The sequence below is a fragment of the Poeciliopsis prolifica genome, unplaced genomic scaffold, assembly GCF_027474105.1.
Source record: "Poeciliopsis prolifica strain line A6 unplaced genomic scaffold, Auburn_PproV2 SCAFFOLD031, whole genome shotgun sequence".
Taxonomy (NCBI): Eukaryota; Metazoa; Chordata; class Actinopteri; order Cyprinodontiformes; family Poeciliidae; genus Poeciliopsis; species Poeciliopsis prolifica.
In genome coordinates, this window is record NW_026562406.1 from 6,177,151 (window position 1) to 6,190,262 (window position 13,112).

The 13,112-nt window shown below is 42.2% G+C and overlaps 1 protein-coding gene across 4 annotated transcripts in view; it reads right to left on the reverse strand.

Annotated features, from left to right (window-relative positions):
- Positions 1-13,112, reverse strand: part of igsf9b (immunoglobulin superfamily, member 9b) — a 30,788-nt gene that overhangs the window by 7,883 nt on the left and 9,793 nt on the right. For all 4 annotated transcript variants that reach the window (XM_055050895.1, XM_055050897.1, XM_055050896.1 and 1 more), the window contains exons 3-10: positions 11,799-12,005; positions 2,671-2,817; positions 1,828-1,979; positions 1,628-1,745; positions 1,241-1,382; positions 751-896; positions 520-662; positions 286-426 (exon numbers count right to left, since the gene is read on the reverse strand). In XM_055050895.1, the coding sequence (XP_054906870.1) occupies positions 286-426; positions 520-662; positions 751-896; positions 1,241-1,382; positions 1,628-1,745; positions 1,828-1,979; positions 2,671-2,817; positions 11,799-12,005 (1,196 nt within the window). The remainder of the gene's footprint in view (positions 1-285; positions 427-519; positions 663-750; positions 897-1,240; positions 1,383-1,627; positions 1,746-1,827; positions 1,980-2,670; positions 2,818-11,798; positions 12,006-13,112) is intronic.

Genomic DNA, 13,112 nt, shown 5'->3' on the forward strand with positions numbered 1-13,112 from the left:
AACTGTGGCTTGGCAAGACTTGAAAATGTCTAACCCAAATGACTTAAAGCTGCAACTGAATGGAAAATTGATCACATAAAACATAGCTGCCGGGGCTGATTTTAAATAGTAAAATATTCAGTGTGAATACTTTTCACTTTGCAATTCTGCACAGCTTTTATTGTTCTCAAATAAAATCCCAATAAAACGCATAAACTTGTAGTTGTAAGGTCACACAATGAGGAGAAGCTCAAGGGGTTTTAGTATTTTCTAAAGGTACTGCAAGTCTGAAAATGGGAACTTTACCTGCAAAATAACTTTGGTGGGCTCAGACTGGCCCATTGTGCCGTAGCTGTTGTACGGGGTGCAGGTGTACATGCCTACAGCATTGTCATTGGCTGTTGCTATAAACACTGAGCCCTCCGAGTTCACCATCCAACCTGGGAACTAAACAAGTAAAAAAAAATATGTATATATTAACTCTAAAGTGACTTTGAGAACCCAATTAGCACAGATTATAAAACAAGCGCTAACATTTACATTGTCAAGATTCAGCTCATTCCCGTCTTTGGTCCAGTTGACATACAGCACAGGCGGGTCAGCCTGCACAGGGCAGAAGATCACCCCCTCCATTCCTGCTGGCAAATAAGTTTCACGCAGCATTCTTCCAACACGTGCCGGGTCTAAAATAAACATAAAAAAACCTCCAAAAATAAAACAACAACAACTTTCTGGTTAGATATAGCTGTAAAACACATTCATTACACTAACGTTTCACTTTCAGATGGGCAGAAGCCGAGGGTGGAGTCAGTATTCCATTAGTAGGGATACAAGTGTAGTTTCCAGCATCTTCTGGGATGAGATTAGGAATCAGAAGAGTTCCATCCACTAGAATCTTCACTCTGGACCTGAGGGACCTAAAGACACAAAACATGATGCAATTCATGATAAAATAGTATATTATAGAAACAGAAATTAAACCCTGAAATGTACACAGAAAACAGCGGCTTCTAGTAAACGGATGTACAAGAAAGATTTAGAAGATGGTACGTTAATCTGAACGGCAATCTTCTTTGTCTCAGCTTGTTCATGATCACATGATATAATTATCTCACCAACAATCCAATTAAAACTTATCGCATTACCAGCGTGCTTTGGAAATATTTACATCTGCAACATTTCGAGTAGATAAGACGACTACGTGCGATATTTCCCACTGTGCCGAGCGTCTTGATGGATTTTTATACAGATTTGTACTCACTCGATGTGATAAACATTCTGTCCTTGTTTAAGCCACTCGTAGGTCAAGTTTGAAGGGTAAGCATCTGCCTGGCACTGCAGAACAGCATCCTGGGACATATTGAGAGTCGTGTCCTCAGGGGAGATGATGATGATCGGTGGGCCTTTAAAAAAAATGAACAGATCAGTAATTACTGCTGGTCAGTTTTAAGCCACTTACAGTTCACAGAATGAACTGTAGGTGGCGGTATACACAAACATATAACTGTGTTATACACCCTTGCCTAATGTTTTTCTCAAGGAGATGAAGTGATAAAAAGCTGAATGTTCTCATAGAAATGTGACAGCGATTCCTTTATATTAGAGATGCAGTGACTCTGCGTTTGATGACGGATTGTTCAACAATTACCTTGAACCTGCAGCTCCGTATAATGGGTCAGATTCCCCTCTGTGTTGGACACGTGGCATTTATAGACACCAGAAACATTTCTTGTGACAGTGGCAAGAGACAGAGTACCGTTGAGCACCTGAGAAATGAACGATAATGAAACACAAATTGCGTGAGTATTTATTTGAAACTCTGCAGGGTTGTCTGTTGATGCGACTCACTTTTATTTTTTCATGTTTCTCAATCGGACTCTCATCTTTGTGCCAGACAACTGTTGGTCGAGGGTTGCCGTGGGCTCCGCAGCTAAGAGTCAACGAGTCTCCGAGCAGAACCTCCACAAAAGTTGGCGGCGTCTTGATGAACACAGGAGGAGCTAGAGCAAAGAGGTTCTGTTTAAGTCCATCCATTTTGAATAGAGCAGGTAGTGGATTCAGTATACAAAGAGAGTGAAATCTACATGTAAACACAAACGTACATCACACTACTATATTTGTAAGTATCTTGAGACACATTAATTGTCCTCCCAATAACACTATGCACCATTATATTAAAGTCCAATATTATTAAATTAATTCTCAGATATGAACATAATATGAGATCCAATATCATGTGTAATATCTAAGAACTACTGCTGTGAACCCAAAAATGTGTCCTACAGCAGACAGATGGCTTTCATCAACTGCAGCATCATCATATCAAACCTCTACCTCACACTCTGAGTGGCATAACTCCGTTTTAGCTTTACCAGCTCGTGCGTGTGTGAGTGAGACTTAGAGTTAAGAAGCATGTGAGTCAAAGGCTTTGAGCATTTAACCTTAATCTTCAGCGACAAAACCTCACAAGCATTGGCCAGTTCTTCATGGCAGATAAAAACAAGATGCCATCCGTTGCGTCCGGTGTGCATGCTTTAATGCACTACAACTAATGTTCAGCAATTTCTCTTTTGCCAGGGCCTTCAGTATATAGCCAGACCCCATGCTGCAGACGTGCTAAATAAAGTCTAAACCAGCGACAAATGACGAAGGAAGCAGCTCCCATGTTCCCAACACCCTGCAGTGCTGCACCTGTGATGGAGAGGAAGGTCCATGTGCCATTTTGAAAGTTGTCGGTTTTGCTGTCCAGGAGAAGGATGCGACACTCGAACCAGCCCTCGTCCTCCAGGGTCAGCCGTTCTACCAGCAGAGAGGCGCCGCGGGTCAGAGACACACGCCCTGTGGGAGGAAGGGTGAGGGTCGAAAGCAAAGAGGAAAAAAAAGATTAACAGACGCACAAAGGCAGACAGGCAACGTCAGCATATGCAGGAAGAGGGCTTTTCATGCAGAGGACACAGCCATCCATTGTCACAAAGGCCAGTGTCAAAGTCATGGACCTTCTGCAAGCAGGCAGATCCACATGCAAAGAGGGACTCTGGTGAATTTTTCAAGTTTACACAAAATAACAAATGACACAGATTTATGAAAACAGCAGAAATGGTGGAAGCAGCAGGCATCTTGAAAAACAGATGAGCAAAGCAAATCATTAACATTTCTAGTCCCGAAAACGCTCAAAACAAGATCAATCTTTCCTCGATGTCATTCAAGCCCCAGGAACCTACAAGTGCACAGTTAGAGTTGGATGCTGTATTTTCCAGGGAGAGGCATGGAAATATTTTGCTGTTGATGAAACGCAGTAAAAGTTTTGGCCAGAAAAGTAAAAAAAACCCCAAAAACATACACAGGCACCTTGCAAAAGTACTCAGTTAGGTTACAACCCCAATGAAACCAGCACTTCATTGGGGTTTTATGTGACAGACCAACACAAAGTAACAATTAACTATTCAGTGGAAGAAAATTATTTTGAAAAAGGCTTTTTACAAATAAAAATATACCAGTCTTTAAAGAATGGTATATTTGTATTTGCATTCAGCCCCCACCATCTGAGTTGATTTTTGTGAAAAGAAAGAAAGAAAGAAAAATGACGCTGCCCTGCAATTCCTGCTGCAGATCCTTTGTGGACTGTTTCTATCAGTTTTGCACATCTAGACACTGAAATCTACCTCAATGAGACTCGGTGAGTGGAACCATTGTAACACATTCATCAAGCTTTGATCTATTGCAGCTATGGCTGTTTGAGGCTGTTGCTGCGAGCAGGTGAACCTCTTTCTCTTCCTCCTGTCTCTAACGGGTTTCCTTCCCATCCGCAAAGCATGCCACACTTTTTACATTTATTTCAAATACTTTGGGGTTACAAATCTGGGTTGGAACAGAATCCCAATGAAAATACTAAGAAATTTGCAGCTGGACAATGACAAAAGAAGAGATAAGATTGCAAAGCACTGAGGATTGGTTTTCTTATGTCTTCTTTGACCCAGAAATGAGCTCAGTGTGAGTCATTTTCAAGAGGGACGTCTCGACTAAAAGTTTTACGAGAAACCAAAGCTCCTCATACAACAATGAACGACCCTTCTCTCCCTCATTCCCTGGCTTCATCCCAAAAGTCAAGGTAGGTTGGCTTTGTGAGGATGCAAGCAATCTATCTTGAGAGGGAACTTTATTAATTTCTTACAGTTATATTCTGACCTCTTCATTAAGCAAACGACATTAACAATAATGGAAAGTATTTTGTAGTATCTCTTACAACACTGACTCCAGTTGGTTTAAAATAAATCTGAGTGCTTTCCAGTAACGTTCATGCATAATGAATCGATGTAGCCATCGTGCAGCGCAGTGAAAATGATTGAGCTTTACATGTCGGCTAAGTCTCCTGACTCCAGCTCAGATGATGAGAAGTCAGTGGCCCTGAGGTAGGGCGCAAACACATGAGTCACTGCAGTGATGGTTAAAATGATATGTAAGATGACAGATGAAGACGGTGTCCTGTCATTTAGGGTTTGGGCGGCTTAGCGGAGAGCTACAGTTAGCAAGCCAGGAATTCTTGAATGTGTTTTATTAAAGAACTTCGATGAAAAGAAATATGTATATGACTCACTTTTATTTTGGATTCAGGAGTGCAGGGCTAAAAATGTAAATCTAAGACAATGCATGGGAGAAATGAGTCATGTGTTTTGTTCATTGGGGGGCAAAGGATAGAGATAAACAAGAAGAAGCATGGCAGATGCACTCTGCACTTGTGTGAGCGCACGCTCAGACGCAGATGGAGCGCGCACAAGCGTTTCTACCACACACACCCGATGCCCCGCTTCCTCCGCTCCCCTCTGTACTTCTTACAACTCCTTGTCAAGCTTTGAAACTTGATATGCTAGTTGCCTGGTGACTGCAGCCTGGCTTTCAGGGTACACCCCCTCCTTTTATTCTGTCTCTCAATGAACTCCTTTTTTTTTTTTTTTGCCCTTCAATCTGAGGGCTTTAAATGACTGGAGGATGCGGGCAGGGGGGAAAACACACACGATGCTCATACCAGACGCTGCCAGAGCAGTTTGAAAGTAAACACGGAAATGTGAAGGAGTTCCCACCGACCCGTCCTCCTTCCTGGTCCGGCCGATTGTGAATCGCTAAACTTTGCAAAATGTTTTAAAATCACATCCAAGCAAAATCAAATAAATGCATTGCTAAGACAGTCATTACACTTAAATTTTTTTCTCATTTTTTATATAAATTGCAAACTTTAATGTAATTTGCAAAACTGACACAAATTTGCGTATAATTGAGAAGAGGAAAGAGAATGATTTGTGGCTTTTATTATCTTATTTACAAATGAAACTGAAAAGAGAGTGGTGTGGATTTCTCTTCAGGGTCAATGCTTTGTAGCTTCAAGTTTGTTGGTTTACATCTTTTTGAATATCTAGACATTTTTGCCAATTCCTTTTTTGCAAAGTACCTCAAGCTCAGTACGATTGAAAAGCAAACTTCTAACCCTAGCAGCAAGTTTTCTTCCAGGATTCCTTTATTTTTTTTGCTCCACCTGACTTTGAATCAAATCTGAAGTTCTGTGGCTTGTGGAAAACTGCAAATATTACTTGTTTACGCTTTCTTTCATCAGTGGTTTTCTTCTTGACATTCTACCATGACCACATAGACATGTGCATTTCGTGACCATTAGCTGTCCTGCTGGAAGCTTTTTGTGGATTTCTGCAGCTCTGCCAGAGCTGATGTGTTTCTTCATGATGCTGTTTGTACACTAATGTTCTCGAACAAACCTCCGAGGCCTTCGTAGAACAGCGAATTAACACAACATGTTAATTAGGTGACTTCTGAAAGAAACTGGTTGCATAAATTTTTATTTAGGGATATCAGACTAAAATGTTTCCTTCACTTAACCTTAAACAGTCTTCTATATCCTGCACCCTCAAACAGCATTAGCGTCATTTAGAATCTCACAATTCAACACATTTTTTTCTTCCAGACAAAAAGATCCGTTGATTAATGCCTGAAAGCTTTGCATTTTATGTGGCTGTGTGTACGGCCTTAAGACAGGTTGAAACACACACAGAGAGTGAAGACAGACAATAGGTAACAATTAACCCTGCATTCCTGTCGGGGTAGTTGCTGTGCTTAATAGTTGGGTTTAATGATTGACTGACCTCCTGGAAGACGGACAAGCACTTGATGGGAGCGGCGCTCGCTTTAGAGGATCCATAAAACGAATGCCTTTGGTTTCGGGTCAGCATCTTTCAAACAGCTGGGCAGGGTTGGGAGAGCGGTGGGGGAAATGTGCGGGGAGATGATAACAGGTATCGGGATGACTTTAAACGGTTTCCTCTAATCGTGCCATGAGGGATCCTCCCACGGCTGCACATTTCCTCTGCAACCTTTTCTCAATCGATGTGGAATTTATCGCCCACTTCTGTGTGCAAGAGTCAGGCTGCTCATTGTGGGGATCGCTAAAATACAGCCGGTGGAAATCCCGACGATGCCATAGGGCCCTGGGGCATGTGAGTGTGAGTACATGTTGATTTTCAAAAAACCGGAGAGTGCCCTGCCCCCTGAAGCCTGGTTTCACTGTCCAGCCCTGTCTTAACCCTCTCCCGTATCCTCCCCCATGTCCATCACCACAAAGAGACGACAACCTCCCTCCCCAGCTCCACCCCGTCATTCCTCGTGCTCTCAGGTTACCATAGTGATGAGACCGAGGAAAGCCCGGGCTCTGGGTTTAGATTTAAATTCAGTTGCTGTAGAAACACGACACGGCCAAACATGGGCAGGGGGCGGGTCGATGGTGCACGGCCGAGGGAGAGCAGGGGGTTTCTACTGTCAAAGATTTGAAAAATTACAAGCAGTGAAACAACATCGCATTGGATGGACATCCAGACCCCAAGAGACAGAGAGGGGAGAATGAAAGAAATAATGAACAACAGAGAAAGGAGACTTTCCCTTTCACCCTGCGGGCGGACAAAACAACCAGGCTGTGTGACAAATGGCGCTTTATCCAAATTTGAATGTTGCGTTTTAAAACCTAAGATGGCACTTGGCAGGTGTTCTGCCCAGTCAGACACTAAAAACAAGGTTCGGCGATACGACTGGACACAAGTGTGGAAAAATGGGAAACCGATGGCATACAAACAACCCTTCACGTGTTTGAATTGGAGAAGAACTGAGGGAGAGGTTATGGAGAGGTTACTCAAATTATGTGCATCGATAATCCACTGAAACCAATGAGAGGTTGACCTTCTTGACCCCCGAGCTCCAGCAGACGCATTCATCACCCCCCTGTCCCGTCCTACACTAACTCAAAGTCCACCTTCAAGAGACAAATGTCATTAAGCTCTATGGAGAACAGAGCGATTGGTTGAAACAATGGCCGCTGCTCCATCGCCACCTCCGCCTGGATAGTCCTTTTTTTTTTCCTTCATCCAGTCGCAATCACATGACAGATCTGCTCTAAGTTGAAAATGAGTCCTTGTTTCCAACAGGTTGAGCTGCAGTGCAGCCAAGGGTAGAAAATGGAAACGCTAATCCCACCAGCGCTGTTTGAACTCTAAGACGCAGCCTCTTCATATTAGCGAGTGAGGTTCTCACCCTGTGGGTGGTGGGCCGGCAGCGGCTCGGCTTTCAGATGTTATCTCCTCCTTCTCGGGTTTTTTCAAAGTACCCGGAGGTGAAACCCCTATAAGTCGGGATGCTTTGTGATTACACAGCTTTTGTTCTTTCATCTAAGCAGGAAAACTGTATTTCATCAGCTCAATGGAAACTGCAGCTTCAGCACAAATGTTTTCTCGTTTCATATTCTTAAATAAAGCAGGTGTAGCACTGCAGATTTCATACAATATGCTGACAGGAAAACCTTTGGAGGAAGGCAGCTCTTTTTTTGTTTTGTTTGGAGAAGCATCAGCTTTGCTTTGCTTTGTTCATCCACATGTGAGTCAGGGAGTCGGGGCAGTGGTGCATTGTGGGATGTGTTTTGATTTGAATACAATCATAAGTCTGGGACCGGCCGCTGTCTCGGGCAGCTCGCCCCCTCTGGTTCCCCCCAAATTTCTCTCTTCAATCCTCCTGTCCCACTAATCAGTTTAACCCTCTTATGAATAGCTCTTTGTCATGGGATAGATTACAGTTAACTCTGCCCCTCTCGCTGCGTCCAGCTTGTAGTTAGCGCGCTGGACGCAGCTTCACAAAGCTCATGTGCCCACATTTACTACAGTAACTCAACTTAATACGGGCGTAAGTTGTTTAGGCACGGCCACAAAGCATTTGATCTAATTTTCAAATCTTCGCAAAGGTACTTCAGAGTTCAGTAAGACGTATTTCAACTTCTTCCCAGAATAAAACATGAAGTCTGTTTGAGAATCAGGGAGAGATAACCTCATGGTAATTATTTTCATGTGTCTGGTCATTGTTTCCGTAGTTCAGTTGGACAGACTTTAGATGAAGGCTTATTCTTATTTTAATTTTGAAATAAGAATAATACTTTTTTTCTAGTAAAATGTCACAATTTCCCAGATTTTGAGGTGTTGTCAGGCTTATTTTAAAAATGTAAGATATTTCTATAGTTGTAAACTTTTAATATAATATGTAATACGGGTATTTAGACTCCATTCATATAAGGAAGTGTGATTTGTGTCAATAAAATGTAAAGTAATTTTATTATATTTTCACATTTTGAGATATTTATTTATACTCTTAGTTGAGAAAATAGTAAAATTGACAATACAAACAGTCTTGTTTTGTTTCATTAAATGTCATTATTTGTAATTTATTGACACTGACAAATCAAATCTCTTATTGTTATAAATGATAAATGTGATAAATGCCGCCCCAAACAGATGAATGGATGGACAGGTTGTTATAAATGTACTGAACAGGATAGAAAAAAAAGTCTGAGATTACAAATGTTTTTTTTGAACAGGCCAATGAAATACTTCAATCAAATTGTTTGCATACTTTTGCCGACTCTGCAGGAACCCTGCAAGACATGGAACCTCAGGCACTTGGGTCCCTGCATCACTCTGCATCCCCAAGATTACAAAAAAGAAGGACTTCGGTTTCAGTCTCTTGTGTTTTTTATGTGTTGTTGTGAGCTGCACAATCACCTGGTCCAGAAAAACTGACATTCCGGTTTATGTTTCAATTTTCCCCCTTGCTTTTGAAAATAAAACACGCCCACATTTACGTAAGCCTGGCTGTTTAACAATAAATTTCACAAAACTGTACCAGAAGCGAGTGGTGAAAATTTAGCATTTGTCTGAACCAGTTGTCAACATTACAGACTCTAAATGTTTTACTGACTCCTGAACGTGTGTGAAAAACACAGGCTCTGACTTTCCCGGGCGTTCACAAGTCACACTGCGAGTGTGAGGGCGGCCCGCTGAGATCTGGGGGTTTGCCCATTGTCGTCCTAACCTCGGGTCAGAGCCCCCCGCTCACAGTCACTGCTGATTTTCTTCACAACACAGGAGACATTTGATCTAGCCCTGCGACAGTAAACCATCCTGACACTGCCAGACTCAAACACATTGTCTGGACAGATACAACTAAAGCCTGCTATTGCAAGAGTGTCAGTCACAGTTTGGTCTGGCTGTTTCCTCTTAGTTGTGAGCTGACTAATGTTCAGCCCTGCAGGGCATTGCCAAGAGTGGGAAACAGGCAACGGCGAAATAAGAAGCATTCTCTGAGAGCTGGACAGGCTTGTGTTTAATGGTTTCTATGGCTGGAGTGGGGACACTCCTTGAGCACACACAGCACAAGCTCAAGCGCACCTGATATTATATCAAAAACAGCTGCTTTAATGGACAGAAACAAGCACCACGGATGCCACTCAATGAGATTCTTTTCATCTCCGCTGATAAAAATTGCTAATAGCGTAACCGACCTTGGGACATAGCAGCAGGCTGAGGACACCCAGCATTTGACATCATTTGCAATGCAATGAGTACAGCAGAAAAACTGGGAGCATAATCTACTTTAACAGTGAAAGCTTTTTAGTTTTAAACATCTCTAATCCCTGCAAACATAGGGATTCTCCTTTAACTTTTCACATTTTGTTACATAGTGGTCCAATTTTTCTGGGACTTTGTAAGATAGGTACACAATTGTGATGTGGAAAGTGTGCTGGATATTTGTATCCAACTCGCTTTTCTCTTTTACATCTAAGAAAAATCTAGAAATGCTAACAAACAATAAACTGAGTTCACCTGTGTTTTTTTTTAAATCTCAGTATAAATCCATGTGTAATGTGAAGAGTAGAGGTTTGTTAAAAAACTTTAGTGAACAAACAGCGTCATGAAAACACAGGAACACAGCAGACAAACAGAAAGATGTGAAGAATGTAAAAGTAAGGATTTGGTTATAAAGCAAAATCTCAAGCTATAAAAACCTAATGGAGCAACTTTCTGTCCAACATCCATTCTATCTATCAGGAGGCTTTACAAGGAGATGGAGGCTGGCCAGAGTGGACTGGAAAGGGACTGAACTATCTACACGGTAATGCTGGAAGAAAACAAGAAATAAATTAGTTTCACAAGACGAAATATAAAAGCGGTAGGAATAGATACAGAGGTATTTAGTTTAACTGGTAGAATCCGCTCCGTTTACAAAGGAAGTGACCAGTAGCACAGCTCCTCCATTATTCATAGATCTTTTTCCTGATCTTTTATGGGTTGATCTTGATCTTCAGCTTGACGCTCCCCCGCATTTCCTCTGGTGTCCTCAGACAGGCTAAACCAAAGATCGGGAAACGTTTTGTGACTTTAGCCGGTCTCAGCATCACATCTACAATCCCAAAAACATTTTAATTTGAGGGCAATATACATTAGGCCCGCTCCACATGCTGCCATCTGCTCCCAGTGGGAGGGGAAATATGAGGATCTGAGGCAGTCAGAGGCAAAAGCCACACCAGACAACAAAAAAAAAAAACACACAAAGGATGAATATGAGGAAGCAAGAAAACACCTAGTTTTTTTACACTACAATTCACCTCTGCCGTGTTATTGACATTAATATGGGTGCAACATGCAAGAGATGACGTCTAAGGCTGCATAAGCACCACCTAAAAGGACCTGATGGCTGGAAGCGTGTTCCAGGTGACAGTGCGGTTCCTCAGGTATTTCACATGTTTCTCTGCACACCCACACAACAAATGAGCTGGGATGTTTGGGAACTTTGTACTTTTTGGTGACCCAGTTGGGACAGTACAGGATTTGGGGTGCCCCAGTGGTCTTGTCGGCTTTGGAAGCGCAACGGGAGGTTGCGATACCCCTCTTTTGTCTTTTGGGCTCTGGCAGACAATGATGGGATTATAGGGCTTCCAGCAAGGAAAAACTCCCATTATTCCCAATGCTTCATCCATCCTCCTTCCAGCACAACAATCTCCTCTTACTGGGTCACCCTTCAGCATACTAATAAAACACTGTCAGTTCACAACCAAGCCCCCACCTCCACTCCTAATCCCCCAGTGAGCAGCGTTCCTGGTATGCCCCTTCCTCCTTTCTCATCTCCACCCCACCCCCTCTTTAACTGTCGCTCATTCTCGCCCTTCCCCTCTGCTCTGCTGTACAAGTGCATGCTGAAAACACAGACTGAACACCTGTAATTACAGTGCTTTGCATGGATTATCTGTTTGGGGTAGGGTTTGAACCCAACTTCTCCTCCCCAAGTCGTCATTAATACCAGTGTAGCCTCCTTACAACTTCCTATGGTTTTAAAAGATGAAGGAAAGTTTTGTTACCAAATAAGTCTGTTATCTGGGGGGATCATGGTTTCTTGAGCTACGGAAGCCAGAGGCTTGTTCTTCAAAGAGAAATTCATGTTGCTTCTCTTACCTTTGTAGTTAGGATGAACACGAGGAGCGTAAACTCCAAATTTAATGAGAACAGGTACATTGTAGCCAAGGCGCACCCACTCCACAACGTGTAAGGGAAAGAGGTTCGGGGTGGTGGCTTCTTTGGACGATGGAGTCAGACTGCAGTCCAGCTCTGCAGAGCCACCCTCTCTGGCACGGACCAGCGATGCCAAACCCTGAGACAAACCTGGAGAGACGATGACATATCATCAACGAATTGGCCTGGGTGGATCTGTGCAGACAACGCAAGAGGCAATAAACAAGGAACGGGCAAATTATAGACGCTCCTTTTCAAAGGAAGCTACAGCCTCAAATAGAGTCGGATCACATGCTCTGAAATTTTGGAGATTGTTTTGGGGGATTTTGTTTTTGTGAAAGTTGTTAAGGAAGAATGGATCAATTTTACTGAGAAAACTTAACGACAAAGTACAGAAATGTTTTTAAAAAAATTAAAAAACACCTAAATTTTCCAACTAATTGATTACAGTCTCATTAACACAATAAAGGGAAAAGAGACAGAATTATCAGAGTTTTCTCAGGTTGAGTAGCAGCCCTTCCTCTGCTGCACACTGCCAGTCTGCTGGCTGAAAGAACACATCTTTCAGCCGTTTGGAAAAATTTCAGCTTGTGCAAAACACAAATATTAAATTTAGTGGGTATTTATTTTATATTCTTCTCCATGCATTGAAATCCAAATATTAACAAAAGATGTAACATTGTTAAAGATGTACTTGTCAATGGGTCGGTGATTTCATACTACCGCTTTTCATTTGACTGGCTCTGATCTGTATTCTAAGTCGAATGCTGTAAATCTGATTTTTTTAAATACGGCCAAACGAACAACTTTCAACAAACTCATGAACAAACAGGATGTGCTTTGATTATATTTTATTTTTTCTTTTCATCTGTCAAATTCAGAACCGTCAGAACTGAAAACTGGACATCCGTGTTGGCCAGTAAGAAACCTGGTTGTAGCAACTGAAATAATATGATTTATTAACTATTCTACCAGAAGTGTGAATTACTGCTGGTTTTTTGCTTTAAATAAAAGCAATTATATTATGCAACATTTCTGAATAAATGCCACAGGTTCATAACCTCACCAGCCCATGCCGACAGAGAAGCCAATAAGAGGTCATCAGCACACGGGTTATACAAAAATAACATCATAACTGATTCTGGCAGAATCCGGTCACAGATCAGCTCCTGAGTTTGACTTTCCCCGACTGCTAAAAGCCAGGCCATTACAGGGCATTCACAACCATCATGCGGGCATTTGGTAAAAAAGACTGAG